The following is a 25,745-nucleotide window of genomic DNA, read 5'->3' as shown; positions in this document are numbered from 1 at the left end:
AGATGAAGCATTCCCTGAGGTGCCTTGCCCATCCATTCCACTAACATTCCTGTACCAGCAAACAGTTGACAAACTATAAGAGCACTTAATCTTTGATAGCATTGGGTGGGAATGTTGTTCAAGAGAACTGTCTATTCTTCAATTGTAAATCGTTCCAGCATACACCAATGACAGGCGATAAGAACAGGAGGGATTCCTGGTCAGTCATGTGATGGAAAGAAAACTGGAGCCTCTGCCATCACTATCCACAGCTCCAGACTACAACGTGCACACAACAACTCGGACTCTTCGGGGGGCTAGTTGGCTCAGTTAGCTGGATGTCCAGCATGGTTTAGATTGGTGCCTGAAAATGTTTCACTCAGTTGGACAAATAGGCCTTATCAAAGTTGTGTTCAGCTTCTGTACACAGCTTGCATAAGGACGTCATTAACCAGGGCTGTGGAGGATAAGTGAAATAAAAACAGAAAATTCTGGAAATACTCAGAATGCCTGGCAGCAGCTGTGGAGAGAGAAACAGAGATAATGGGAGGAATTTAATGCTCCCCCAGAGGTGGGTGTGGATGCGGGGGGAGTATATAATGGGGCACAGGAAGGTGCAGGGTGGAGAACCTGTCACCTTTCCAACTCCCCCAGATTGAGTTCAGGGGAGGAATGGTCGCAGATGGCCTTTTGCCCAGAGGCCAATTGACGCACTTAAGTGTCCACTTAAGTGTCCACTTGAGGGCCTCTTATGTGTCTTATCCCACCACCACTGATAGAATACCAGCGGCAGGCTGGGGACACGCCATGTGGTTGGGCAACCTGCCAGGTAAGCCCGGGCGAGCATGCCTGTAGCTTGGTGAGGAGGAAAATCCTTCCTACCTGCACAGCCCATGCACAACGGAGGGCCATAAGACCATAAGACATAGGAGCAGAAATTAGGCCATTCGCCCTTCGAGTCTGCTCTGCCATTCAATCATGGCTGATAAGTTTCCCAACCCCATTCTCCCGCCTTCTCCCAGTAACCTTTGATCCCCTTACCAATCAAGAACCTATCTATCTCAGTCTTAAATACACAAGACTACGCAAGGGCCACCCACAGACAAGACCCCCACTTGCCCCATAAACCAAGACTCTCCCCCTTCTTGCTGGGGCCTTGATGACTGGCCCTAGCGATCCTGCCTCAACTATCTTAAAACCTACATGAAACCTCATCCTGCCTGTGGATGAGGTTTCATGCTCTTTCTAATTCCTGCCGGGGCTCCTGGCCTGCCCGCCAACCTTAATGTTGGATGAGCAGGTCCACTAATTAGTTTAATTACTCTGTCAATGGCTCCATCAATGATCCTGCTCCTAGGCCCCACTGTGGTAACGACAGTGGCTACACTCTCAGTGGTGCTGCTGGTACTGGAGAGCAGCCAGCCTCTGATTGCTCACCACCAACTTCTCAAGGGCAGTTATGGACAAGCACTAACTGCTGGCCTTGCAATGCCCATATCACACGAATGAATAAAAAAACATAGGTCGGACAGTAGGCGTCACTGTCCAAATTCTCCTTTATTTTCTGCAGCTATCTCACCCAAAATCCAAACCCAGTTGAGAATTTGAACATGACAGGAAGCTGCCTGAAGGAAAGGGAGAGGTCATGGCAACTGGGGAATCATCCACCCTGTCCTCCTTCATCTTCGAGCACTGGAGGGAAAGCACTGCCTGGACTGTGACATCTCAGACCTCAGTTAAACCTATGGATGCCACCGAATGTTCTCGTGACGTTGGAGGAATCTTCTCCCTGGATTTAAGAATGTCTTTTTGTGCTGGAGCAACAGATGCTGGAAATTTAAACTCAGAGCTTTCTTAAAAAGCCTGCAAGACAATTTCCAACTCAAACACAGGGCTGGCTGCTCTTTAAATATGGCACCACCTTCTGCACAGCCATCAGGTGATGCAGGCTTCCCAATGTCAGAGCCACCCCTCACCATGTGATCCAGCAGCAAGCCCCTGTCGCCTATATTCAAGATTGCTATCATGTAATCTTATTCAGCTGACACCACAGGCCTGCACCAGAACCCTAACAACAGAGGGTGCTGCGACTGTAAGTTTAAGTCCAAAAAGGGCAATAAGGGATGGTAAACAAATGTTGGTCTTGCCAGCGATGCCCACATCCATGAAAGAATAAACAAAGAGCGGGTGAGCGTGGACTACATTTAATAGAGAGTGGGTGAGCGTGTGGACTTCATTTAAAACAGAGAGTGGGTGAGCGTGTGGAGCCATTCAAGTTGGGGGAGGAAATAGGAACATAGTAAGGGACAGTATAATTAGGGGGATAGATACTGCCCTCTGCAGCCATGAGCGTGAGTCCCGAAGGCTGTGTTGCCTGCCCGGTGCCAGCATTAAGGACATCTGCTCAGGGCTGGAGAGGAACCTGGAGTGGGAGGGGAGGGATCCAGTTGTCGTCATCCACATTGATACCAATGACGTTAATAGGACTAGAAAGGAGGATCTGCTGAAAGAATTTGAACAGTTAGGAGCTAAATTAAAAAGCAGAACCTCCAAGGTAATAATCTAGGGATTACTACCTGAGCCACGGGCAAACTGGCAAAGGGTAAATAAAGTTAAGGGGTTAAATGTATGGCTGAAAGATTGGTGTGGGAGGAATGGGTTTCAGTTCATGTGGCACTGGCAACAGTACTGGGGTAGAAGGGAGCTGTTCTGGTGGGATGGGCTTCACTGGAAGCATGCTGGGACCAGTGTCATGGTGAATCGAATAACTAGGGCTGTAGAGAGAGCTTTAAACTAAATAGAGTGGGGTGGGTTCTGGAGAGGAGATAGGTAGGCTTACAAAACAAAAGGATATGGCGGCATTGCAGGGCAGCTACATAGGTAATGATACCCAGAGTGTGACAGGAAGTGACAGAGTGTACAAACATTAAAAAAAGCAGCAAATAGGGTCAAAGGGGGAAAAATGGCAAAAAGGCAAAACTAATGGCTCTAATAGGAAGGAAAGGGCGGTGGGGAAGCTTTGTTAGTACGAGATGGAATAAGTACAATAGCAAGAAATATTCTTGGATCGGAAGATGTAGAATCCATATGGGTGGAGGTAAGAAATAACAAGAAGACGACACTGGTGGGAGTAGTCTATAGGCCCCCTAAAAGTAGCTATGCTGTAGGACAGAGAATAAATCAGGGTGACTTTAATCTCCGTGTAGATTGGGAAAATCAAATTGGCAGAGGCAGACACAGGCAAAAATTCATAGAGTGTATTTGGGTCTGTTTCCTAGAACAGTATGTTGTAGATCCAACCAAGGATCAGGCTATTTTGGATCTGGTAATGTGTAGTGAGGCAGGTTTACTAAATGAACGCAGAGTAAAAGATCCCCTAGGAAATAGTGACCATAACATGGTGGACTTTAGCATTCAGTTTGAGAGTGAGAAACTTGGGTCAGAAACAGCTGTACTAAACTTAAATAAGGGTAATTACAAAGGAATGAGGACAGAGTTGGCTGGAGTGGACTGGGAAAGGTATTTAGCAGAAAAGATGGTTGATGAACAATGACAGATGTTTAAGAAAATATTTCATGACTCGCAACAAAGATATACCCCAGTGAGGAAGAAGGATTGTACGAAAGGGATAAACCAACACAGTTAACCAAGGAAGTTTAGGATAGTATCAAAGTGAAAGAGAAAAAACATACAATGTGGCAAAGATTAGTGGTAAGCCAGAGGATTGGGAAAGTTTTAAAAACCAACAGAAGATCACCAAAAAAATAATGAAGAGGAAGAAAATAAACTTTGAGGGTAAACTAGCAAGTAATGTAAAAACGGACAGTAAGAGCTTATTTAAATATATAAAAAGGAAGAGAGAGGCCAAAGTCAATATAGGCCCCTTAGAGAATGAGGCTGGGGAAATAATAATGGGGACCCAGGAAATGGCAGAGGAGTTGAGTAAATATTTTGCTTCAGTCTTCACAGTAGAAGATACTAATAGCATACCAAAAATACTAAATAATCATGGGGCAAAAGGGGGTGAGGGAATAAATACAATAACTATCGCTAGAGAAAAAGTACTAGGGAAACTAATGGGGCTAAAGGCCGATAAGTCACCTGGACCTGATTGGTTGCATCCTAGGATATTAAAGGAAATAGCTGCAGAGATAGTGGATGCACTGGTAGTAATCTTCAAAGAATCCTTAGATTCTGGAAAAGTCCCAGAGGATTGGAAAACTGCCAATGTAACGCCCTTATTCGAAAAGGGAGGGAGACAGAAAACAGGTAACTATAGGCCAGTTAGCCTAACATCTGTCATTGGGAAAATGTTAAGAGTCTATTATAAAGGATGTAATAGAAGAGCATTTAGAAATGCATAATCCAATCAAGCAGAGTCAGAGTTCATGAAGGGGAAATCATGCCTGACAAATTTATTAAAATTCTTTGAGGAGGTAACAAGCAGGATAGATAACGGGGAACCATTTGATGTAATATATTTGGATTTCCAAAAGGCGTTCAATAAGGTACCACAAATAAGGCTACTTAATAAGATAAGATTCCGTGTTGTTGGGGGTGATATATTAGCATGGATAGAGGACTGGCTAACTAATAGAAGGCAGAGAGTTGGGATACGGGGGAAGTTTTCAGGATGGCAACCTGTAACTAGTGGAGTGCCACAGTGATCAGTGCTGGGGCCACAATTATTTACAATATATATTAATGACGTGGGATGACGGAAATGAATGTACTATCGCCAAGTTTGCGGATGACACAAAAATAGGTGGGAAGGCAAGTGGTGAGGATGACACAAGGAGTCTACAGAGGTGGGCAAAAACGTGGCAGATGAAATATAATGTGGGAAAATGTGAGATTATACACTTTGGCAGGAAGAATAGTGCATATGAATATTACTTAAATGGAGAAAGACTGGAGGAAGCTGCAGCACAGTGGGGTTTGGGGGTCCTTGTGCATGAATCACAAAAAGCCAACATACAAGCTCAACAGGTAATAGATAAGACAAATGGAATGTTGGCCTTGGAATGTTGGCCTTTATTTCAAAGGGAATGGAGTATAAAAATAGGGAAGCCTTGATAAAACTAGACAAGGCACTTGACCAGAGGCCACACCTAGAATACTGTGAAAAGTTTTTGTCCCCTTGTCTAAGGAAATAAGGAAAGATATGCTGGTATTGGAGGCAGTCCAGAGAAGGTTCATTAGGTTGATCCCGGGGGTGGAAAGATTTTCTTATGGACGGCAAGCCCACCCTCTGGCCCTTAATTGGCCAATTTAGGGAAAATCACAGCTGAGTAACTGTTCCCACATAGTTCAGGCTTCTGACCCCTCATTTGAAACTGGGAATGGGGCTCTGAAGCCCACAGTAGGTTAGGCCTGTACTCATTGGAGTTTAGAAGCATGACAGTGTAGATGCTGAGAAGTTGTTTCCCCTTGTGGGAGAGTCTAGGACCAGAGGGCATAATCTCAGAGTAAGGGGGCGCCCACTTAAGACAGAGATGAGGAGGAATTTCTTCTCTCAGAGGGTAGTGAATCTATGGAATTCTTTACCGCAAAGGGCTGTAGAGGCTGGGTCGTTAAGTATATTCAAGGCTGAGATAGACAAATTTTAATCAGTAAGGGAATCAAGGGCTATGGAGAAAAGGGAAAAGTGGAGTTGAGGATTATCAGATCAGCCATGATCTCATTGAATGGCGGAGCAGACTTGATGGGCCGAATGGCCTACTTCTGTTCCTACGTCTTATGGTCTTAATATATTTTTTAAAAGTCCATAATCCCAACTGGTATATTAGTGCTTTACTGATGGGAGTATTGGAACTGCAATTTGTCAGAAGACATTAATATCACGCCTAATTCTGATGGATGTGGAAGATCCCATGGCACTTCTTGGAAAAACACTACTTACCAGCAATTTGGCTAACATTTTTCCCTCAACCAGCCACACCAAAAACATATTAACAAGTAATTTTTCTCTTCGTTATTAGCAGGGTCTTGCTTTGTGAAATTTGACTGTTGCGTTTCCCTACGTAACAACAGTAACTACGGGCAGGATATTTCCTGTGGGCTTCAGGACCCCATTCCCAGTTTCAAATGAGGGGTCAGAAGCTTGAACTATGTGGGAACAGTTACTCAGCTGTGATTTTCCCCAAATTGGCCAATTAAGGGCCAGAGGGTGGGCTTGCCATCCAATTAAGGACAAGGTCAGGCTCTCGAAAATGGGGGACCAATCAGAGGCCTTCCAGCTTGGAAGCATCAGCAGGATGTCATGGCAGGCAAGTGAGATAGAGGGTGCCCAAAGATGGAAGCATCGTCTTTTCAACTTTTTTTAAATCTTTGCAGCCAGGAATCCCCTCCACAGGGTGGCCTGTGGCTGCATCTGAGCCCAGGTAGGGAGGGAGGGCCTCTAATTCCACCTGGAGAGCTGATCTCTCGGTGTGCTGCTAGTAGATTATCACCAAGCAGCTACAGTGTCTCCTGCCATCTGGGGGGACCTGGAGGCCTACGGGAAAATCCCAGTCAGCCTCCAACAATAGGCCTTTAATTGCCTCAATTGTCTACCTACTGCTTGTGGGCAGGTAGTCCTACTGCCCCTGCACCCCGCCTCTCCCACCCCCCCCACCCCACCCTCATCCCCAACTTGCCTCTGTGAAAATGGCCCAGGGTGGAATATAGCTGGAGAACTGGCACGCTAGCTGGTAGTGTGAAATTCTGCATCGTCCCCCTGCACACCCCCATTCCTGTGCCTGCCATGATATGGGGCTAGAAATTTAGCCCTACACTTCAAAAGTAATTCATTGGCTGTGAAGCACTAGATGACTGGTGCTTGTAAAAGGTGCTTTTTAAATGCAACTGCTTCATTACAATAGCACGCATATGAAAGCCATAAGAATAGACTGAGCATCTATCTGCTAATATTGTCTACAGAATTGCTGGGCTTTATTATTTTCACTTTGAGCTGGTGTAATGATGATGCTATTTGCCAAGGGATTGTGATGGTGCACAATGTTGAAGTTTAATATGTATTTTTGCAGTGCAAAGCTTTGGTTGTAATATATGTAAATTGTAGGTTGATGTATAATATTAGAACCATAAAGTGAAACCATTTGGACCGTAATGTCCTTGCTAGTTCTCTGCTGAGCTAGTCCCAATCCCCCAACCTCTCCCGGTAGCCCTGCAATCTTTGTCTCTTCAGGTGCTTATCTAATTCCCTTTTGAATTGAATTCCACAATTGAATCTGCCTCCACCACACTCTCAGGCAGTGCATTCCAGTCCCTAAACACTCTACATAAAAAAAGTTTTTCTTCATGTCACCATTGCTTCTTTTTGCCAACCACTTTAAATTAGTCTCCTCTAGATCTCAACCTTTCCACCAATGGGAACACTTGGTCCCTATTTAACTCTGTCTGGACCCCTTATAATTTTGAACAGCTCCATCAAATTTCCTCTCAACCTTCTCTAAGGAGAACATCCCCAGCTTCGCCAATCTACCCACATAACTGAAGCCCATCATCCGTGGAACCATTATTGTAAATCTTCTTTGCATCCTCTCTAAAGTTACAATATCCTTCCTAAAATGAGGTTCCCAGAATTGGACACTATACTCCAGTCAGGGCTGAACCCATGTTTATAAAGGGCAGGATTTTCCGGATCCCACCCACCGCCGGGATTGTCCAGTCCCACCAAAAGTCAACGGACTTTTGGCTGGGCTACTGAATCTCCCACGGTAGGTACTGCCACAACGGGATCGGAAAATCCCAGCCTCGATTTATGAAACTGGTATGAATTTTTAACCACTTTCTCAACCTGTCCCGCTACCTTCAATGACTTGTGAACATATACCCCCAGATATCTCTGTTCCTGCACCCCCTTTAGAATTGTACTCTTATATTGCCTCTCCTCATTCTTTTTACCAATGTATCAGTTCACATTTCTGTGCATTAAATTTCATTTGCCACGAGCCTGTCCATTCCACCAGCCTGTTTATGTCCTCCTGGAGTCTATCCACTACCCTCCTCACAGTTCACAATACTTCCAAGTTTTGTGTCATTTGCAGATTTTGAAATTGTGCCCTGTACACACCAGTCTAGATCATTAATATATGTCAGGAAAAGCAGTGGTCCTAGAACTGACCCCTGAGGAACCCCATTCACTAACTTCCTCCAGTCTGAAAAACAACCATTCACTCTGTTTCCTGTCAATCAGCCAAACCCATCTCTATGCTACCACTGGGTCTTTTATTTCATAGGCTTCAACTTTGCTGGCAAACCTATGAAGTGATTTCTGGTATGATCACACATCAAAACTTCACCAATAAAAATGGAAAAGGATGCAAAATATTAAGTAATGCCATCCCCTGCTCCCCATTTAAAATAGTCTATAGAATGGCACCTTACAATAACCTTGCACTTGGATATTCAAGCAAAAAGTAAGAAATTACTGTTATCAGGCAAACACTTTATGTGATTGCATTTCTAATCGATTAATCATTCTATTAAATAACTTACAGATAAGAACAGCTCCAATATTCTAAAGTGGCTATGATCACACACAGACACACATTTGCTTATTTTGGAAAACTTATTAGTTTTGGCAGTAGCATCTCTACCTCTGGGTCAGAAGCTCCAGGTTCAAGTCAAACTCGAGGACTTGATGGCCATAAAAGATGCATTCATAACTTGGCCAAACAAGTTGATTATCAGCCTATAAGTCCTTCCAATAAGCCTGATGGCGGATGGTAAGAGCAGGACAGTTTCCTGGTCAGCCATGCTGCAGAAGGCAACAGCAAAGCACTCTGCCAAGCGTAACCATTCCAATGGAAGTCCATGGTTGCCAATGCCCTCTTAGAGCATGGCACCTGGAGGAAAAGGAGGAGGATTATCACAGAATCACAGAATTTTAACAGCACAGGAGGCCATTTGACCCATCATGTCTGCACCTGCTCTCCAAATGAGCATTATGACCTAGTGCCATTGCCCTGCCTTTTTCCCGTACCCATGCACCTTGTTACTATTCAAATAATCATCTAATACCCTCTTGAATGCCTCCACACTTCCAGGAAGTGCATTCCAGACCCGAACCACTCGTGTGAAAAAGTTTTTTCTCACGCCACATTTATTTCTTTTGTAAATCACTTTAAATATGTGCCCTCCTGTTCTTGATCCTTTTATGAGCGGGAACAGCTTCTCCCTATCTACTCTGTCCAGCCCCCTCATGATTTTGAACATCTCTATCAAATCTCCTCTTAGACATCTTCTCTCCAAGAAGTCCCAGCATCTCCAATCTATCCTCATAGCTGAAATTTCTCATCCATGGGATCATTCATGTAAACCTCTTCTGCACTCTCTCTAATGTGTTCACATCCTTCCTATAATGTGGTGCTCAAAGCTGTACACAATATTCCAGCTGAGGTCTAACGAGCATCTTATATAAATACAGCATAATCTCCCCGCTCTTGTACTCTATGTCCCTATTAATAAAGCCCAGGATACTATATGCTTTACTAACTTCTCTCTCCACCTGTCCTGCCACTTTCAATGATCTATGCACATACACTCCTAGGTCTTTCTGCTCCTGCACCCCCTTCAAAATTTCACCCCTTATTCTATATTGTCTGTCCATGTACTTCCTACCAAAATGCATCACCTCACACATCTGTGATGGCTGGTCTCCCAGCTGAAGCAATATTTTTCTAGTTTTGAGATTTGCTATGGAACATGACATTTTAGCTTAGTTCATGCTCCCAGTAGCCTCCACTCTTCGTTGTTTTCAAAGCCAGCAACTTTGTTGCACGAAAGGGTAAATTTAATGAAAATGCATTCCACGTACAAAACGCTGCTTGATGAAGCACATGAAGCATATATTGGGATATTTGGAATCATGCCTGATTTCCCAGTATATGCTCCCAGCAGGTAACACTGTATGCCACAGATCGAAATTCATAACATTTAGTCATAGGAATCAGGTTACCATTGCAAATGCACAATTGATACAAAGGATCTTACAGTAAAATAAAGTATTGAACTAAAAATGTGTGTAGTTATTTTCAGTTGCACATACAAATGCAGTATTAATAAGATTTGAAACATTTAGGTTGATTTTCTCCCCTACCTGGCAGAGATATGCACTTGAACTCACAAGCACTCTACCTGACTTCCAGGATTGAAAAATGCCACAATACAAAACCCAACACAAAATAAACTGAGACTGGTGTATCACTTAACTCTGCTTTGCACCTGAGAAGTATCACCCAGACTTAAAGCAGAGGAAAATTGCCCCCACATGATAATGATTAATTATGTAACTGCTCAATTATCTTCATACCACACAGTTAAGGAGCATTTGTCTTAAAATGGTATGCCGTTTCACTTACTGCTCTCTTCTGTTCCGGAAGCTAGTGACTTGTAGTGATACTGATTACTTGTCCAAGAAAAATGTCACTTGATTTGTCCCAACTTTTTCATCAGCTGCAGTGATCTCAGTTCCCTTCCTTTATCTAATTTGCATAGCTGCACTTTGTAACAAAAAGAAAAATTAACTGCAAATGCAGGAAATCTGAAACAAAAACAGAAAATGCTTGAAATATACAATAGGTCCATCAGAAGTAGTGAAGAGAAAGGATGGGTTAATATTTTGGACATAATCCTTCACCAGAACTAAAAACTAAAAGATAAGCAACCATTTAATAGGATTGGTGGGGAAAGGGTGAAGGACAAGGGGCAGACTACAGATACTCGAGTCACAGAGAACATAATAGACAAGCAGGGAATTGTTAAATGATATAAAAGATCATCTCAGCAAGGCAATGAGAAACTTTGAAAGGACAAAAGTGCAAATAGCTAAGAATATGAAAAGGCATTGGAGAGGCCATGATAAGGAAAAAGGATGTAGTTGGCCAAAAGGAAAAAAACTTGAAGATGAAAACATAAAAATGAAACATGCTGTAGGTCCTCCAGTTCTGAAAGGAGTTCTTTTATGCCCTGTTCTCAGTATTTGAATTGACTCTTCATTGTGTTATAGCCACCAATGTACAGCTTGACAGTTGTCTCATAGGTTGATTTGAGTGTATGAAAGCTGCTGCCAAGATAATCAGATTTTTTTTTAAAATTCATTCTATTACCTTAAGGATCCATTGCTCTTTATTCATTATCCTAAACTCAAATATGTATTTCTTTTGTACTTAACAAGAGCAAATAAATGCAATATTTACAAGTGATCATATCTAATCTGGGAGCCTCACATTTAACCTGTTTTACAGGTTTAAACCTGACAGGGCAGATTTTGCAGGACTTGGGAAACATCAGCTCAAGGGAGGCGGGGGCAGCTTTGTGCAAAAGTTAAGTGCCCTTAAAACACTGCTAGTGGGCCAGGAAGAGCAGGAGTGCTTTCCACCAGCCCTGACAAATTTATCTTATTCCCTTGCATCGCACTTTTCATCAAGAGAATCCCCCATTGAATTGGGCATCGGACCTCTGTAGATAAGGGATCCGACCACGTGCTCCCCAGGGCCAAATCCCCTACTTAATGTCTGAGTTGGACCCCTTCCCCTCCCCACATTCCCACTAATATGGCAGCAGGTTCCTTACTTACTTCTGTCACTCTGGCTCCGCTGGAGTGCTTCCTGCTCACCTGGAGTCAACCTTGTCAATCAAGCTGGCTTCCGGGCAGGGAACCTGTAAAAAAAAATCAAATTTCGGGTTCCTGACCAAAACTCTTCCTCCCCGCTTGAGAAACCTGTCCCTGTCAATATCGGGGCCATACTGATGGTTATAGTTTTAGACCAAAATGAAGTGAGTTTCATTTGAAACAATTGGGACTTGACATTTCTTCAGATTCATTTTAAGGTGTGTGCACAAACTGTGAAACATGTTGGGTATCGCATTTAGTGAGGTGCATTGCCAATTGGCTCCTGTCACATGAGTCTTATGCAGCCAATAGCATCCCCAAAGTAGATTTCCTGGATTTGCTAAGGCTGAAAAGTAAAAGTGTCTTCTTCCAGCTGACATTAGAGTGTCTGGCAAGGTCCCCCCACTGCATAGAGGATGCATGGTGAGACATATTTGTCCATGCAGCCGACTAAACTGGCATAATCACAGCATTTGAGGGCACAATGTGAGAGGATTATTCAAAATACATTTCAGCAAGGAGTGACAATAATGTAGAGAAATTCTTCTGCTGATTTTAGTTGAGGTGGCGTGTAAGTGTGTTGAAGTAGATTTGTATTTGTAACTGGAACAATTTGGCAATCTAGGTTATCTTGCTATTTTCCAGGGTGAGCCTGGTAAAAGGAGATCCAGTGGCTTTTTTGGACATCCTGGACCAACTGGACCTGCCGGACCTAAGGTAATTTCCTTTACGCTGGCCTGATCTTTTACTATTTGAAAAACAAAAAGAGATGATATGCTGATACCAGTAGCATATCATAGAACTGTCCATGTTATGTTCCATTTTTAGTTAGTATTTCACTTTATATGAAAAAAAAACATTTAGGAATAATATTTGAATCATTAATTTAAGCAGCTGGAAAGTCATTTGCAATTTTTGCCTGAATTTTCAACATATGATTCTATGGCTTGGCTGCCCATGAGAAAGTGAAGTTAGATAATGTTTAAAGGATCATCTCTAATTTGAGAAAATTACTAAAAAATTTTAATATATGTAACTTGTCAAGATTGATTACGACCACTGTTTTTGCCTTGTTTCCATGACTGGACATCGAATATAAGGGTAATTTTCTGCTCCCAGCATAGAAGACCAGGAGCATGTATCCGAATATTGGGTGGGAAGAATTGTGCACATCTGTAACTCAGCTGGCCTAATGCTATATCCAGATCTATTAAAGAAGAGGTTGCATTGCATAACTGCCATTCAATGTTCAGACCTGAAAATGGAAAAGCAGAAAATGTACCCTACAATGTTTCTTTATTTAGCCTAATTTTCCTTGCAGTTCTCATTGCCTGTTAACGCTTTCATTACAACATTAATTGTAGAGCTGATTAGTCGTTGAGTAGGGATTGAGCCGGGAGAAGAAATCAGAGGAATACTTACTCTTGCATAGTTCCTAGAATGGTAATCCTGGAATTTAAGAATGGTACTGACAGAAACGGTTATCCTGCCTGCAACTTCCAAAGACCTTTCCTTACGGAAATTCAATAATAACGTTTTTCACTTTTATCAAGAGAAAAGCAATATCAAGGGATGTAGTAGGGCAACTTAGTGGGATTGGGTGAGGGCATATGACCCATATGCTACTTAGGCTGCAAAAGTGTTAAATAGGTTTTTTTGCCTCAGTTTTTACCAAGGAGGAAATGGGTAACTTATTTCTTCTGGAAAGGTGATTAGGGGTTGTTACAAGGTAAGCTGTGATGCTATTCACATAACTTTAAGAGCTCTACAAACTTAGGGTAAATAAATCACTGGAACTGGATAAGATGCACCTGAGAATTCTTAAAGAAATAAGGGTTTTGCAATTGTGAGGTTCAGAAGATTGCTATGTTTTGACTGTATCTTTTGGTTATAAGATTATTATATTTTGGGACAAATGAAAGGGGTCATGTCACATGTACTGGAGTCTGCCTGACAATGAGCCTGGTTGCTTTAGAGATTAAAGGGACTCAGTTTGTTTTATTGAGAGGTAGGTACACAATGAGTGGATCCCGAATCTCCCAAAGTCCCAGAAAGGTGTTATAGTTGTCAAGTTGTAAACAGTTGTGTTGGAAATTATCCCTTTATTTTTAAGATGAAAGAGTCGGGATCAAAGATAACTGATTAGCATTTCTACTTAGGTACAAAGCTAATATGTTTCTCATTGCCATGGGGAAGAGGTTACAGGAAGCCATTTTGGAATCAGGTTACAGGCTTCCCTATAAACCCAGGAATATTGCAGACAGAGAGCAGTTGCAGTTTCGTCTTGTTTGGTGTATAGCCAACTGAGAGGTAGAGAGCAAGAGAGAGAATCTCCCAGGCCTGCACCTTAAGCAAAGAAAATGCTGACTTTATCATTCACGACGCAGAAAGCAGGTGGGAGCTCAAGCTCAGATTGAAAGATCAAGTTCATGAGGAGTTAAGGAAGCTGGAAGATTTGCCCAGCTTGGAGCTAGAGGAAAAAAAATCTACACTGTAACCCTCACAGTGAGAGATAGTCCTGGGATTAACAGTTACCTGGCTGGGAAAGCGAAAAGGAAGCAATCTTTTGGAAGCTAGGAGCAACAGTGAACTGTTTGTGGTAGAAACCATAATGCTGTGGAGAGTGCATTGAGTGATAAGTAAAAATGAACCATTTATTTCTGTAGTTTAAAGTGTAAACTGCCTGTGAAAATAGATTAGTGTTTAGTGTTTAGTCATTAGGGTTTTTTTGGTCATTTGTTATGGTAGAAGTTTTCTTTCAGCTTTCAAATGGATGTTCAAATTTCTCTTTAAGTTTTATCACTTTCTACAGAGGTCATAACAAGGAGGGACTTGCAGGAAATCTGACACAAAACTTTAATAAATCAGTGAATACTGAAGTGGTACCTGCAGACTGGAAAAAGCATATGTTGCTCCTGTATTTTTCTAAAGTAGGATAAGTGACCCAGGAAACTACAGGCCAATGGGTTTGATGTCAATTGTGGGTAATGTTATGGAAATTTTTATTAAACATAAGATCATAGAACATCTGGATAGAAATAAAGTTATAAATAAAAGCTGTTGTGAGTTTATGGAAATTAACAGATTAGCTCTGGTTGGAGAAATTGGGAGAAGTGCAGTTATGTGATAGAAAAATATCTCTGAAACTGAAAGGAAGAATCTACAAGATATTTGTGAGACCGACTTTGTTATATTGTTTAGAAACTTGGGTAACATCAAGAAGAGAGGAACAATGACTGGATACTAATGAGATGCGGGTGCTGAGATGGATATGTGGAGTAACCAGAACGGACAAGATCAGGAACCAGCACATGAGGGGGTCAGTAGAGGTTATGGGAACATCAAATAAAATAGCCGAGAAAAGATTAAAATGGTGTGGTCAACTGTTGTGGAGTGGAAATATGGTGAGACGAGTGATGGAGATAGGACTGCCTGGAAGAAGGAGAAAAGGAATCCCTAAGACCAGATGGAAAGATGTGGTAGTGAGAGAGTTAAGTGCAGCTAGATTGGGAGAGGAATGGGTGGCTGACAGGAGGAAACGGAGAAGGGAGATTAACTGGCAATGTGGCAACCCCTAAAATCAGACAAGCTGAAAGAAGAGGAAAGCCATTATGGTTCATAAAGGGGAGGTGTTGCCATTCCACCTTACTGGTTTTCTTTGAAGGTATAACAAAGGAACTTGATAAGGTTAAGGCAGTGGATGTGATTTACTTTGATTTCAATGAGGCATTTAATAAAATTACTCTGAAAGAGTAAAATGTAATAAAGTTACTCTGATAAAATAAAGTAAGGAGGAATCAATAGGAACATTTTAAAATGGATGTGTAATTGGCCGATTGATGGAACTTGAGGTACTGGTATAACAATCATCTTGCAGATTGTTATCTGTTGGGTCTCACAGGGGTTTATTTTGGGAGCTCTTTTGTTTAATTTTTTTTACAAATGATCTGGAGCTAGGGGGTCACAAGAACAGTGGCTGAATTTGATAATGATACAAAGCTAACGAAGCTGAACTAGAGAAACCTACAGGAGGATTTGAAGATACTTGGGAATTGGGGAGACATGTGGCAGATGAAATTCAATGTAGAAAAATGCATACTGCTTTATATGAGGTCAAAATTCCAGGAAGATATTGGCCTGTAACTTCGGCACTCCCCAGCATTGGATTTGGGGGGTTCCCCAAAGATGCACTGGGGAATCCCTCTGGCAGGTTCCCAAGTAAGGGTTTGCACGGCAATTGTCCAGAAGTGCACACTTCCTCTGGACAATTGCGCTGTGCTGGGAACCATCTGAAAGTGCAATTTAAATCATAAACTTCGGATGGTTCTGCCGGGATTATACCAATAGTTACTCAGAAAAACTTTAAAGAATTAAAACCTCTTCTAATTTCTGACCAACTATTGTAAAGAAAGACCCAGACTGACCCCACGGGCATACCCCCTCCCCTCCGACCTCCCCACCCCTCACCTCCTCCACACTGCACCCTTGACCCCCCAACTATCGCCTCAACCTCGGACCCCGCAACCACCCACCCCCGACTTCGGACCCTCTTCACGGCCCCCAACCGCTCCCCCGCCCCCCCGGCCCCTCACGACCTCGGACTCCGCAACCACCTAACGTCCTCACAGCCCCGGACCCCCCCTCCTCGATCTCGGACCCCCAACCTGGGACCCTCCCACCCCCCCCACCCCCCCGGACTTCTGACCGACCCCCCCCCCACTCAACCCCTGGACCACCCCTCCCCCAGCCCCTGGACCACCCCCTCCTCAACCCACAGACCACCTCCCCAACCACCTCGGACACCCCAAATCCTATCTACTTACCTTAGTCACTTACCTTCCCCTGGCCTGTCAATTTCCCTGGTCCTTTAAACTTACCTACCTCCTTGAATACACTGGATCTAGACTTCGCTGGGGCCTTTCGATGCTGGCCCCAAGCAGCTCCGGCGAATGCAAGTGTCAACGTTATTTTTAAGCCCAGGTGAGTAGGTATTTATTTCTCCTAATTTCTGCGGGCCAGCACTTTCCGACGCTAGTTGGAGGTTACGGCCCACTATGTATATGGAAAGAAAATAATGTACACGTAAAATGAAAGATCTAAATTGATTGAGAATAAATTGAAGCTATCACAGCAATGCTTGGCAGAAACAAGCGAAGCAGGTCAGATGTTGGGATATATTGAAAGGTCACTATTGAGCAAATACAGGTATCACCCGATTAAAGTGTGTTATAATAACACATTTTTGTTTTAGCGTATTTGGTAAATTAGGGACGTTCCCCAAATAGCACTGTTGCTATTTTCGTTTTAGTACAGTTACTGAGCATGATTAGTCTTTTTAAAAACAAACTGCCACTTCGCCATCCTCCCCACTCGCCACCACCCTCCCGACCCTCTTGCTCGACAACCCTCCCACTTTGCCGTCTTACTCCCTGACCCCCCCGCTCACCGACCCTCCCACTTGTGGCCTCACACACTTGCCGACTCTCCTGCTCACCAACCCTCACACTAACCAACCCGCTCGCTTACCAACCCTCTCGCTCACTCCTCCTCTTGCTGCTGACCCTTCTGCTCGCTGACCCTCTCGCTTGCCATTCCTTCTGCTCGCAATCCTCCTGCTCGCAAGTTCGCTGACCCTGCCACTCACCAACCCTCTCTTTGCGGCTTCGTCTGCTCACCAACCCTACTGTTTGCATGACCCTCCCACTTGCCACCTCTACCAACTCACCTCCCTCTCATGACTCGCCCCCTCCCTTGACCCATTGCCTCTCCCAACTCATTGCTTCCCTTCCTAAACCTCCTGCTCATCACTTCCATCCCCGACCCTCCCGCTTCCTCCAACTCGCAGCTCCTGTCACTCTCTCCCTCTCGCTGTCCTGTCCAGGCCCTCGCTCATACCAATGGTTAGGGAGAGGGAATCAGTGAGCAAGAGGGAACGCCAGAGGGATGGGGTGAGCAGGTGGATCAGCAAGCATGAGAGTCGGGAAGGAAAACGGCAAGTATGAGGGTCAGGGAGCACGAGAGGTGGTGTGTCAGGAGAGGTGGTGAGCCGGGAGGGTCAGTGAGCGGGAGGGGCAGCAAGTCGGGAGAGGTGACAAGCAGGAGAGTCAGCGAGTGGGAGAGACGATAAGTCAGGAGAGGTGGTGAGCTGGCAGGTGGGAAGCAACAACCAGGAGGTAAATTAAAAGAGTAAGTTATTAAGAGTTAGTAAAAGTGGGTAAGAGGATTTTGGGGCCAGTAAGGCTTGAGGCAGTCAAAAGGTTTTTAATGTAAAAATTACAGATCAGGAGTCTAACCCACCCTTATTAGATGTTTTCTTATGGGTAAGTGATCTTCATTTAGCACATTTTTGTTTTGCACACTTTTTTTAGGAACACATTAGGGGTGCTCAGAATAATATATACAGCTCCGATTGCCACAGTACAAAAAGGATATTGCAACTATTGAACTGATACTGAAAAGAGCAACTAAAACGATTGAGGGGATGAATGGTGGCTTATGGGGTCTGTTATGTAAATTAGACATATTCCTACTGAAAACATGATGGTCAAGGAAGTGGCAAACTTGCCAAAGCTTTCTAGCAAGTGTCAAAGCAGTCAAGGAACTGCCCAAGGATACTAGGTAAGTTGGCATTGAGAGGATAAGAGCAAATGGTGGCGGGTGGGGCATATGAGTTGGCACTAAGTTGGCATTGGGGGTATAGGGGTCATGGGAGTGGGTAGGGGGCACTAAGTTGGCATAGGGTTATGAGGGCCATGGGGGCAGGTAGGGGGCACTAAGTTGGCATAGGGAGTATGGAGGTCATGGGAGTGGGTAGGGGGCACTAAGTTGGTGTGGGGGCCGTGGGGGTGGGCGAGGGGGCGGTGGTGGGTGAGGGCTGGAGGGATGTTCTTTGTTGATTATTATTGTTTATTTATTTAAATGTCGTGCCGGAACACAGAGGTAGGCCTTGCACCCAGCCTGCCTTCCTACCCAGCAGAAATTTTTAAAGTTCATGTTTGCCGAGCCAGGATATCTTCCAACTGGGCCTTTGTTTCCAATTCCTACGCTCTTTCACTTTCACTTGGTCCATCTTTGACTCTTCCTTTCTGTTCCCTGACTTCTCTGTCTCCATTTCTAGGGATAGTCAATCAGAAAATATTCACTATAAGCCCATGGACTCCCATAGCTACCTTGAATACACTTTCTCCCAACCGTCTCCTATAAAGACACTATTCCATTCTCCCAATTTCTCCATCTCTGCCGCATCTGTTCAGACGATGCCTTCCACTAACACTTCTGATATGGCTTAATTTTTCCTCAACCAAGGAGACCCCCTCATCCTTTCAGATGGGAGCCCTTGACCGTGCCTATTTTATTTCATGCAGCTGCTCCACCCCTTCCCCTCCCTCCCAGAACCATAATAAGGCTCCCCTTGTCCTCAACCTTACACCCCACCAGCCTCCATATTCAATGGATCATCTTCTGCCATTTCTGCCACCTCCAGCATGATGCCACCACCAAACACATCTTCCCCTGCCTTCCCCTTTCAGCATTCTAAAGAAACTGTTCCCTCCATGACACCCTGATCCACTCCTCAGTCACGCCCAACACCACTCATTTTCCTTTAGCACCTTTCCATGCAAGCACAGAAGATGCTCTTTTACCTCCTCCCTTCTCACTGTCTGTGGCCCTAAAAAATCCTTCCAACTGAAATAGCAATTTACTCGTACTTCTGTAAGTTGGTTATGCTGCTCACAATGTGGTTCCTCTACATTGGGAAGACCAATGCAGACTGGATAGCAGCTTTGCAAAACACCTCTGTTCAGTCTGCAAGCATGACCCTGATTTTCCTGTCACCTGTCATTTCAGTTCTCCATCTTGCTCCCACTCTGACCTTTCTGTCCTTGGCCTGCTACAGTGTTCCAATGAAGCTCAACACAAGCTTGAGGAACAGCACCTCATCTTTTGACTTGGCACTTTACAGTTTTCTGGACTCATTGGGCTGGATTTTACAGGAGGCGTACTCCTGGTCCCCTGCTATCAACCCATACCCACCACTCCCCCCAACTTAAAAGCTGGTCAGAAACTGATCGACGAAGAAAGCATCCACCACACAGCAATAATACGCAACGGGTGGCAACAACTAGAAAAGTGTGGGACTTCCACCCCTCACTAGGAGGATCTGATTGGCTGGCAGCTCCATCAGTCTCAGTAGTGCCAGAGCTCAGTAGTGGGCGCTGCGGGATTGCAAGCAAACCCAGAATGAAGGCCCCAGTGGATCCTGGACTCTGATATTGGATGGGGAGGGATCGGGCACCTTGGGGGTTGGGGGGAGGCAAGGAGGGATTGTGGGGGGTGGGTTTTGCAGTGCAGATAAAGAGGAAGGAAGTGGGGGGTTACTGCCCCCGATATGCAAAGGGAATCTCCCTGAAGATAGTACAACCCTCCCTTCCCACCCTTTTAAAAATGTTTTTGAAAGAACAGGCAGCCCCCTCCCACCCGCCTGCCCACACCAACCATGTTATGGCATGGGCAACGTAATATTGAGGTCAATTGGCTTGTATACAAGCTCAATTGACCCTTAATTACATGTGGTGGGTGGGCTGCCAATTTTAGCACCCACCCATCCCCCGTATTATGAGGGACAGCTAAGGGATGGGCGAGAAGTTGGTGGTCTAGCCACCCCTCGTATTTATGTGCTGCCCCTGTTGAAAACACACCCAGTGGGAGCCATAAAATCCAGCCTGTAGAATCACAGAATCACAGACTCAACATTGAGTTGAATAACTTTAGATCATAACTTCTGCTGGTTTGGTTTTTTCTAGTTTCTTTCTTCATCCCTTTGCTTTGCACTTAGACAGATGCTATCCTGCCATTGACATCTCACTTAGACAAACGTTTGTTTCTACCCTTACCCCATGACTACTCCCTTTGAATTTGTTATATGAAACCTTTGGTCATTTAATCAATTCTGCCCTATCTCAACATCTGCCTTTTGTTCTTTTTCCCACCCTCCCCCCTTTCACTTAAAATCTATTACATTAAACATTAAATTTTCTCAGTTCTGATGAAAGATCCCTGACCTGAAAAGTTAAATCATTTGGTCTCTCCTGTCATGAAGCAATTAATGTAGATAATATTATCGGAAAATATTTTTCTTTTAAAATAGAGGTTTAGCCTTAATTGGATTAAAGCCAGTTAGTCTGGTTTGGTATACTAGTTTTGAGAAGTAAACAGAGAGGTAGAGTGCATTTGCATTTTTTGAATAAAGCATTCTAGAACTGAGGTGAATTCTGGCACCTAACTAGCAGAGACCAAGCAATATGTTTATATTACTAATAAAATTGGTACTATGAAAGGGGTTTTATTGTTAGAGAGGTGGAGTTCAAAGTGGTTGGTGATACAATGAGAATTTACATTCAATGGGCTGTGCTAGGTATAACTTCAGCAGTTTTGTGTGTGCAAAGCAGAGGCAAAATAAGATCAAAGTAGCTGTAAGCCTACAACTGTCTCCACAGGAACCAAAGTGAAAGGAACCTCATTTTGCATTTGTAAGGTGAAAATGCTTTGCCTGGTGTCTGCTTAAAAATCTATGGGTTGCTGTTGCCTTAATGGAGGTTAGTTTAGTAATTTGTTAGAAGTTATGGTAGTAGTAATTTGTAGCCATGTATATGTGTTTAGTGTGTTGTAACTTAATAAAATGTTTCCGTTAGTTTAGTATAAAAACCTCTTGAGAACTGATGGTCTGATTCCTGAAATTTTAAATAACTTAGCTGTACAAAAGGCTTTCTCATAACACCCCACAGCCTGAAAGACCTCCTGAGTATTTCCAGCATTTTCTGTTTTTGCTCCCATCACTGTGGTTTTCCTTGTGTCACCTTTTGGTTTGTTTTACGCTAATTGATAAAGGTTGATTGCTATTATTGGTCACTAACTTTATTATCATTGTATTTACATGATTACCAGGATGTTAGAAAGGAAACCAAATGGATCTTGATCTTTTCTTGTTTAGCAATTCCTATATGCATCTAAATTAACTCCTGGTCAGGTATTTCTTTGCAGCTTCTACAAGATATTGGCCTTGAATTTCCTTGTGGTTGCCCTGATATCTACCATACCTTCAGCGGAGATTAGCAGAACTGAAGGAGAAATGGCTTAAACAGTGGTTTTCGATAATTTACATTATTACAGCACAGAAAATAAGTAAAGCCCTCAGGAAATAAATGAGGAGTATAAAGGCACAAATATATTGGAAGGATTTTTTTCAAGGTGCCAGTTATGTTCATATTATTATATTCTGCATCATTGAGATGCTGTGATGAATGGGGCAAATTCATTTATCACTGCAACAGAAATATTAACCATCTGCCATTGCTGTTAGATCAATTGAAAGAGGAGGAAATTGTGCACTATACCAAAGTCATGTTTTGACAGGGATGAAGGATTCAAAATAAATGTTAATATGGTGCTGAAAAATGAAAATATTTCAGGTAAACATTGTTAAGTATTTTGTGACAGGTTTATGAATCTGTCTTGGAATGTCAACCAATGCAAATTTTGAGGAGCACTGCAATCACGTACACTTTTTCTAATTTCAGGGGGAGCCTGGGCTTCGTGGTGAAGTTGGTTTTCCAGGGCCAGTGGGAAAAGGATTTCCAGGGCCAAAGGTAAAAGAAAATCTAAGTGTTAAAATACTGACAGGATATAACAAATAGGGACATATAGGATGCAAGTGAAGATAATCTGGATTAATTTAAACTCCAAACTCAGTTTTAAGGACATTTGAACTAAGCAGGCACTTGGAAAAGAATTGTCGCTGTTGTAAGTTTTCTTAAGTTGAGATCTGAAGTTCAAATCTCAAGGCTATGGTGGACAGGTCAAAAGTGTGGCATTTCTTTTATGAATTTACCTAAGTAAAGCTTCTATAGGATTATGGAGCAATTTCAACTATATTAAGATACATAGGGTGCAGTTGCATTAAAAGCTGCCAGTCAGATGCTAATATCAGTAAATATCAGTTCTCAGTCAGGAGGCCCGAGTTATACTGTTAACTGTTTTACACTGTGCATAATGACAATGGCACTCTGCATATATATCCTTGAACATTTATGTATACAGGTACAGAAAAACACCATTCTGCCCCTCGAACCTGTTCCACCATTCAATTAGACCATATTTAATCTGTGCCTTAATTCATTTGTCTGCCTTTGTTCTATATTCCTTGATATCTTTTTAAAAATCTACCGATCTTAGTCCTGAATGTTTTAATTGACCCAGCATCCACAGCCTTTTGGGAATTGAGTTCCAGAATTTCATTAAAAAGCGTTTCCTGATTTCACCTCTAAATTTCTCATCTAAATCCAGGGTTATGCTCAGAGCTCCATTTTTGGGGATCGAACATTTCTCTCGTAACATTAAAAATTGGAGTCATATTAAGAAGTCTCCAGGTAGTTCTGTGGGCTGTCTTGGCATTTTAAGATAAAAGTTTTTTGCCAGATTGGAGTCATTTATATGTAGTGCAAATTCAAAAGGGTGTGAAATATTTTACTCAAGGTGGTCTCTCAGTTCTCTTTTAATGAGTTAAATCCCAATCTGCGTTTTCAGTTACATTGCCACTTCCACGTTGATGAGGACCCAAAATATTTTACATTCATTTAAACGAACCACTTAATCGCAAACTTACATACTATACCATAGACAGATTGTCACTTATTCAGCTCACTGGGCTATCAAGGATCAATCTGTTGTATCATCAGTGCAAGGCTTTAGTCCTGATTATAATTTCAGACAAGTGGCAAGGGTGGAGCCCTTCAATTGCCTGGTCTCACATAAATACCAGGCCCAACTCCTGCCTTTCAGAAAGGGGCATATTGGTCACTGAGCAGTAATTTGAAGTGAGGGGTGGATGAGTGAAGATATCCAAAGATTGGATCAAAGGAAGTTTTGAGGAGACTTTTCTAGGTGTTAAGAGCTGTAGCAAGATGGAGAGATTTAAAGAAAGAATGAGGGAATGAGTTTTCATTTATATAGTGCCTTGCACAACCTCAGTATCCCTGGCTTTGTCTATAAGCCCCAACATGTCCACACTCCATTCTATCTCTGCAACCTTTTCCAGATTTATGTTCCAATTTACATACCAGGAGTTTTGTATCAGCCCTATTATTTGTCAATTACTCCACCATCAGTAATAGAGTCCCTGGCTATCATGACCCTACGTCAGTTTCCAACATTACAACTGTGATAATTCTTCAAAAATACTTTATTGACTGTGAAGAACTTTTATAACATGTGCAACATGTGATATTGTATAGAATTTACAGCACAGAAACAGACCAACTGGTCTGAGAGAGAATAGACCAACTGGTCTGCTTTGCTCCCAACTGGTCTATGCCTGTATTTATGCACACGAGCGTGTACACAATATTGTTCTTGAACAAAAATATTTTGGACACATTTTCTGCCAGTGTGGTCCTGGCATTGAGCCTTACCCATCTAGAGTGCATATAGTAAATTGCACACACTTAGCCCATGACCTTTCTATCCAGGGTCTGGACGCACACTAGGGCCTCTGGCACTTTCCCATAGTTTGAGCAGTGATATATAGACTATGGCAGCAGTCGGGGTCAGAATCTCCACTGTTAATGTAATGTTTGATAGAATGTCCTTTAGTTTTAAATGAAATATATTATATTTTGAACTCATAGCTACCCAGCCAAGATGTGCTCAATCTCTTCAATGCATTTTTGAAGAGATTTTGAAAGGTATGTGCAACTATTTGCACCTCCCAGGTTATGTTCAAAAGGTGGTCAGAAGACTTAACTCTACATCTAATATAAAATGTCAAACCCTGTTTGCTTGCACCCACAATTGTGAACAGTTCAACTTTTAATATTTTAGGCTGAACATCATTCTAAGTAATAGATTTGCAGTGCTCTACAGTGGATACATTCATGGGGCAAGATTTTTAAAAGATTGGGGTCCAGATTGGAGGCCAGAGGGCACACAGTTCAGTGCCGCCTGCCTTTGTGCCAGTTCCCCACCATAATTCCAGCCCAAAACCATTTAGAAAGAGGTTGAGGACAGCATTTCCAAACAAAAGCCAATCAAAGCTCTTAAGTGGCTAATATAGGGCCTTAAAAGGCCATAAAGGCCTCTTCCTGTCACTGCTAGCATTCTACCAGCAGTGGGGAGACTGCCCAGGAAGACCTGGGGGCATCTCTGTGGCTCAAGGTGGGGGCCTCCTGGTCAGACATTCTGGGGCCCACAGAAGGTTTCAACGATGGCCCTGGCTAAAAGACTCACCTTGCCCTTACTACAACCATTCCCCTGCCTCCCTTCTCCCTCACCGGGCCTTGCCTTATATTGGCCCCAGGGTGGCATTCATGATGCTGCCAAGTGAAGTCCCAGCAGTGGCCACCGCTTGGAGGTCGGATGTTGTCCCTTAAAGGAATGGGGGTCCTGATACCAAACAAATACCTAGTTGCCATAGAATCAGGTCAGAGTTCCCAGAACCAACTACGGCAGAGTTGCGCCCGGCTTTCAGGCCTGCCCTCAGGGCCACCATTGCTCTGATAAAATTCAGCCGTAGGAAACACTTCTACACACAAAGCATGGTAAAGTTTGGAACTCTCTTCCAAAAATAGCATTTGATTCCAGATCAATGTTATTTTAAATCTGAGATTGACAGGTTTTTGGTAACCAAGGCCAGAATCTTTGGGTCAGTGTGCGGGGGTGGGCCCTGCTCACCGACGCGAAAAATGATGCGCAGTGACGTTGGGCGTGCATCCTGATGTCACCGAGCATCATTCAGGTCTTCAGTTCGGCGGACAGGCAGCGGAGTCAGCTGCATGCCCGCCAAACTGTCAAAGGCTTATTAAGGCCATTTAAAAACTAATTAAAGTACTTAACTGAGCTGCCCGTCCAACCTTGGAGGGCAGGTGAAGAGCCCAGGCAGCCTTTACATTTATCATGAAACCTCATCTGCGGGTGGGATAAGGTTTCATGAAGGTTTTTAAAGTTTAATAAAAATTTTTAATAAAATTCATTGACATGTCCCAGCTCATATGACACTGTGACATGAGGGGACATGTCTTAAAATTTTTTTTTCTTTATTAAGATTTTTCAAAATCAAATTAATCTCCCGGAGGCAGGCCTGTGCCTCAGGGAG

The 25,745-nt window shown here is 43.2% G+C and overlaps 1 protein-coding gene and 1 long non-coding RNA gene across 2 annotated transcripts in view; one reads left to right on the top strand and one right to left on the bottom strand.

Moving 5' to 3' along the window:
• Positions 1 to 17,339, bottom strand: part of LOC144678833 (uncharacterized) — a 50,512-nt gene extending 33,173 nt beyond the window's left edge. The window contains exons 1-3 of the long non-coding RNA XR_013576190.1: positions 17,126 to 17,339; positions 11,560 to 11,646; positions 10,347 to 10,482 (exon numbers count right to left, since the gene is read on the bottom strand). This is a non-coding gene — a long non-coding RNA (uncharacterized LOC144678833). The remainder of the gene's footprint in view (positions 1 to 10,346; positions 10,483 to 11,559; positions 11,647 to 17,125) is intronic.
• Positions 1 to 25,745, top strand: part of LOC144678832 (uncharacterized) — a 330,763-nt gene that overhangs the window by 228,418 nt on the left and 76,600 nt on the right. Inside the window, exons 21-22 of the mRNA XM_078538787.1 lie at positions 12,245 to 12,316; positions 22,177 to 22,245. Coding sequence (XP_078394913.1) covers positions 12,245 to 12,316; positions 22,177 to 22,245 — 141 coding nt within the window. The remainder of the gene's footprint in view (positions 1 to 12,244; positions 12,317 to 22,176; positions 22,246 to 25,745) is intronic.

Source organism: Cetorhinus maximus, chromosome 3 (assembly GCF_964194155.1).
Source record: "Cetorhinus maximus chromosome 3, sCetMax3.hap1.1, whole genome shotgun sequence".
Taxonomy (NCBI): Eukaryota; Metazoa; Chordata; class Chondrichthyes; order Lamniformes; family Cetorhinidae; genus Cetorhinus; species Cetorhinus maximus.
The sequence above is the reverse complement of the archived record's forward strand: the minus strand, read 5'-3'. Positions and strand labels throughout refer to the sequence as shown.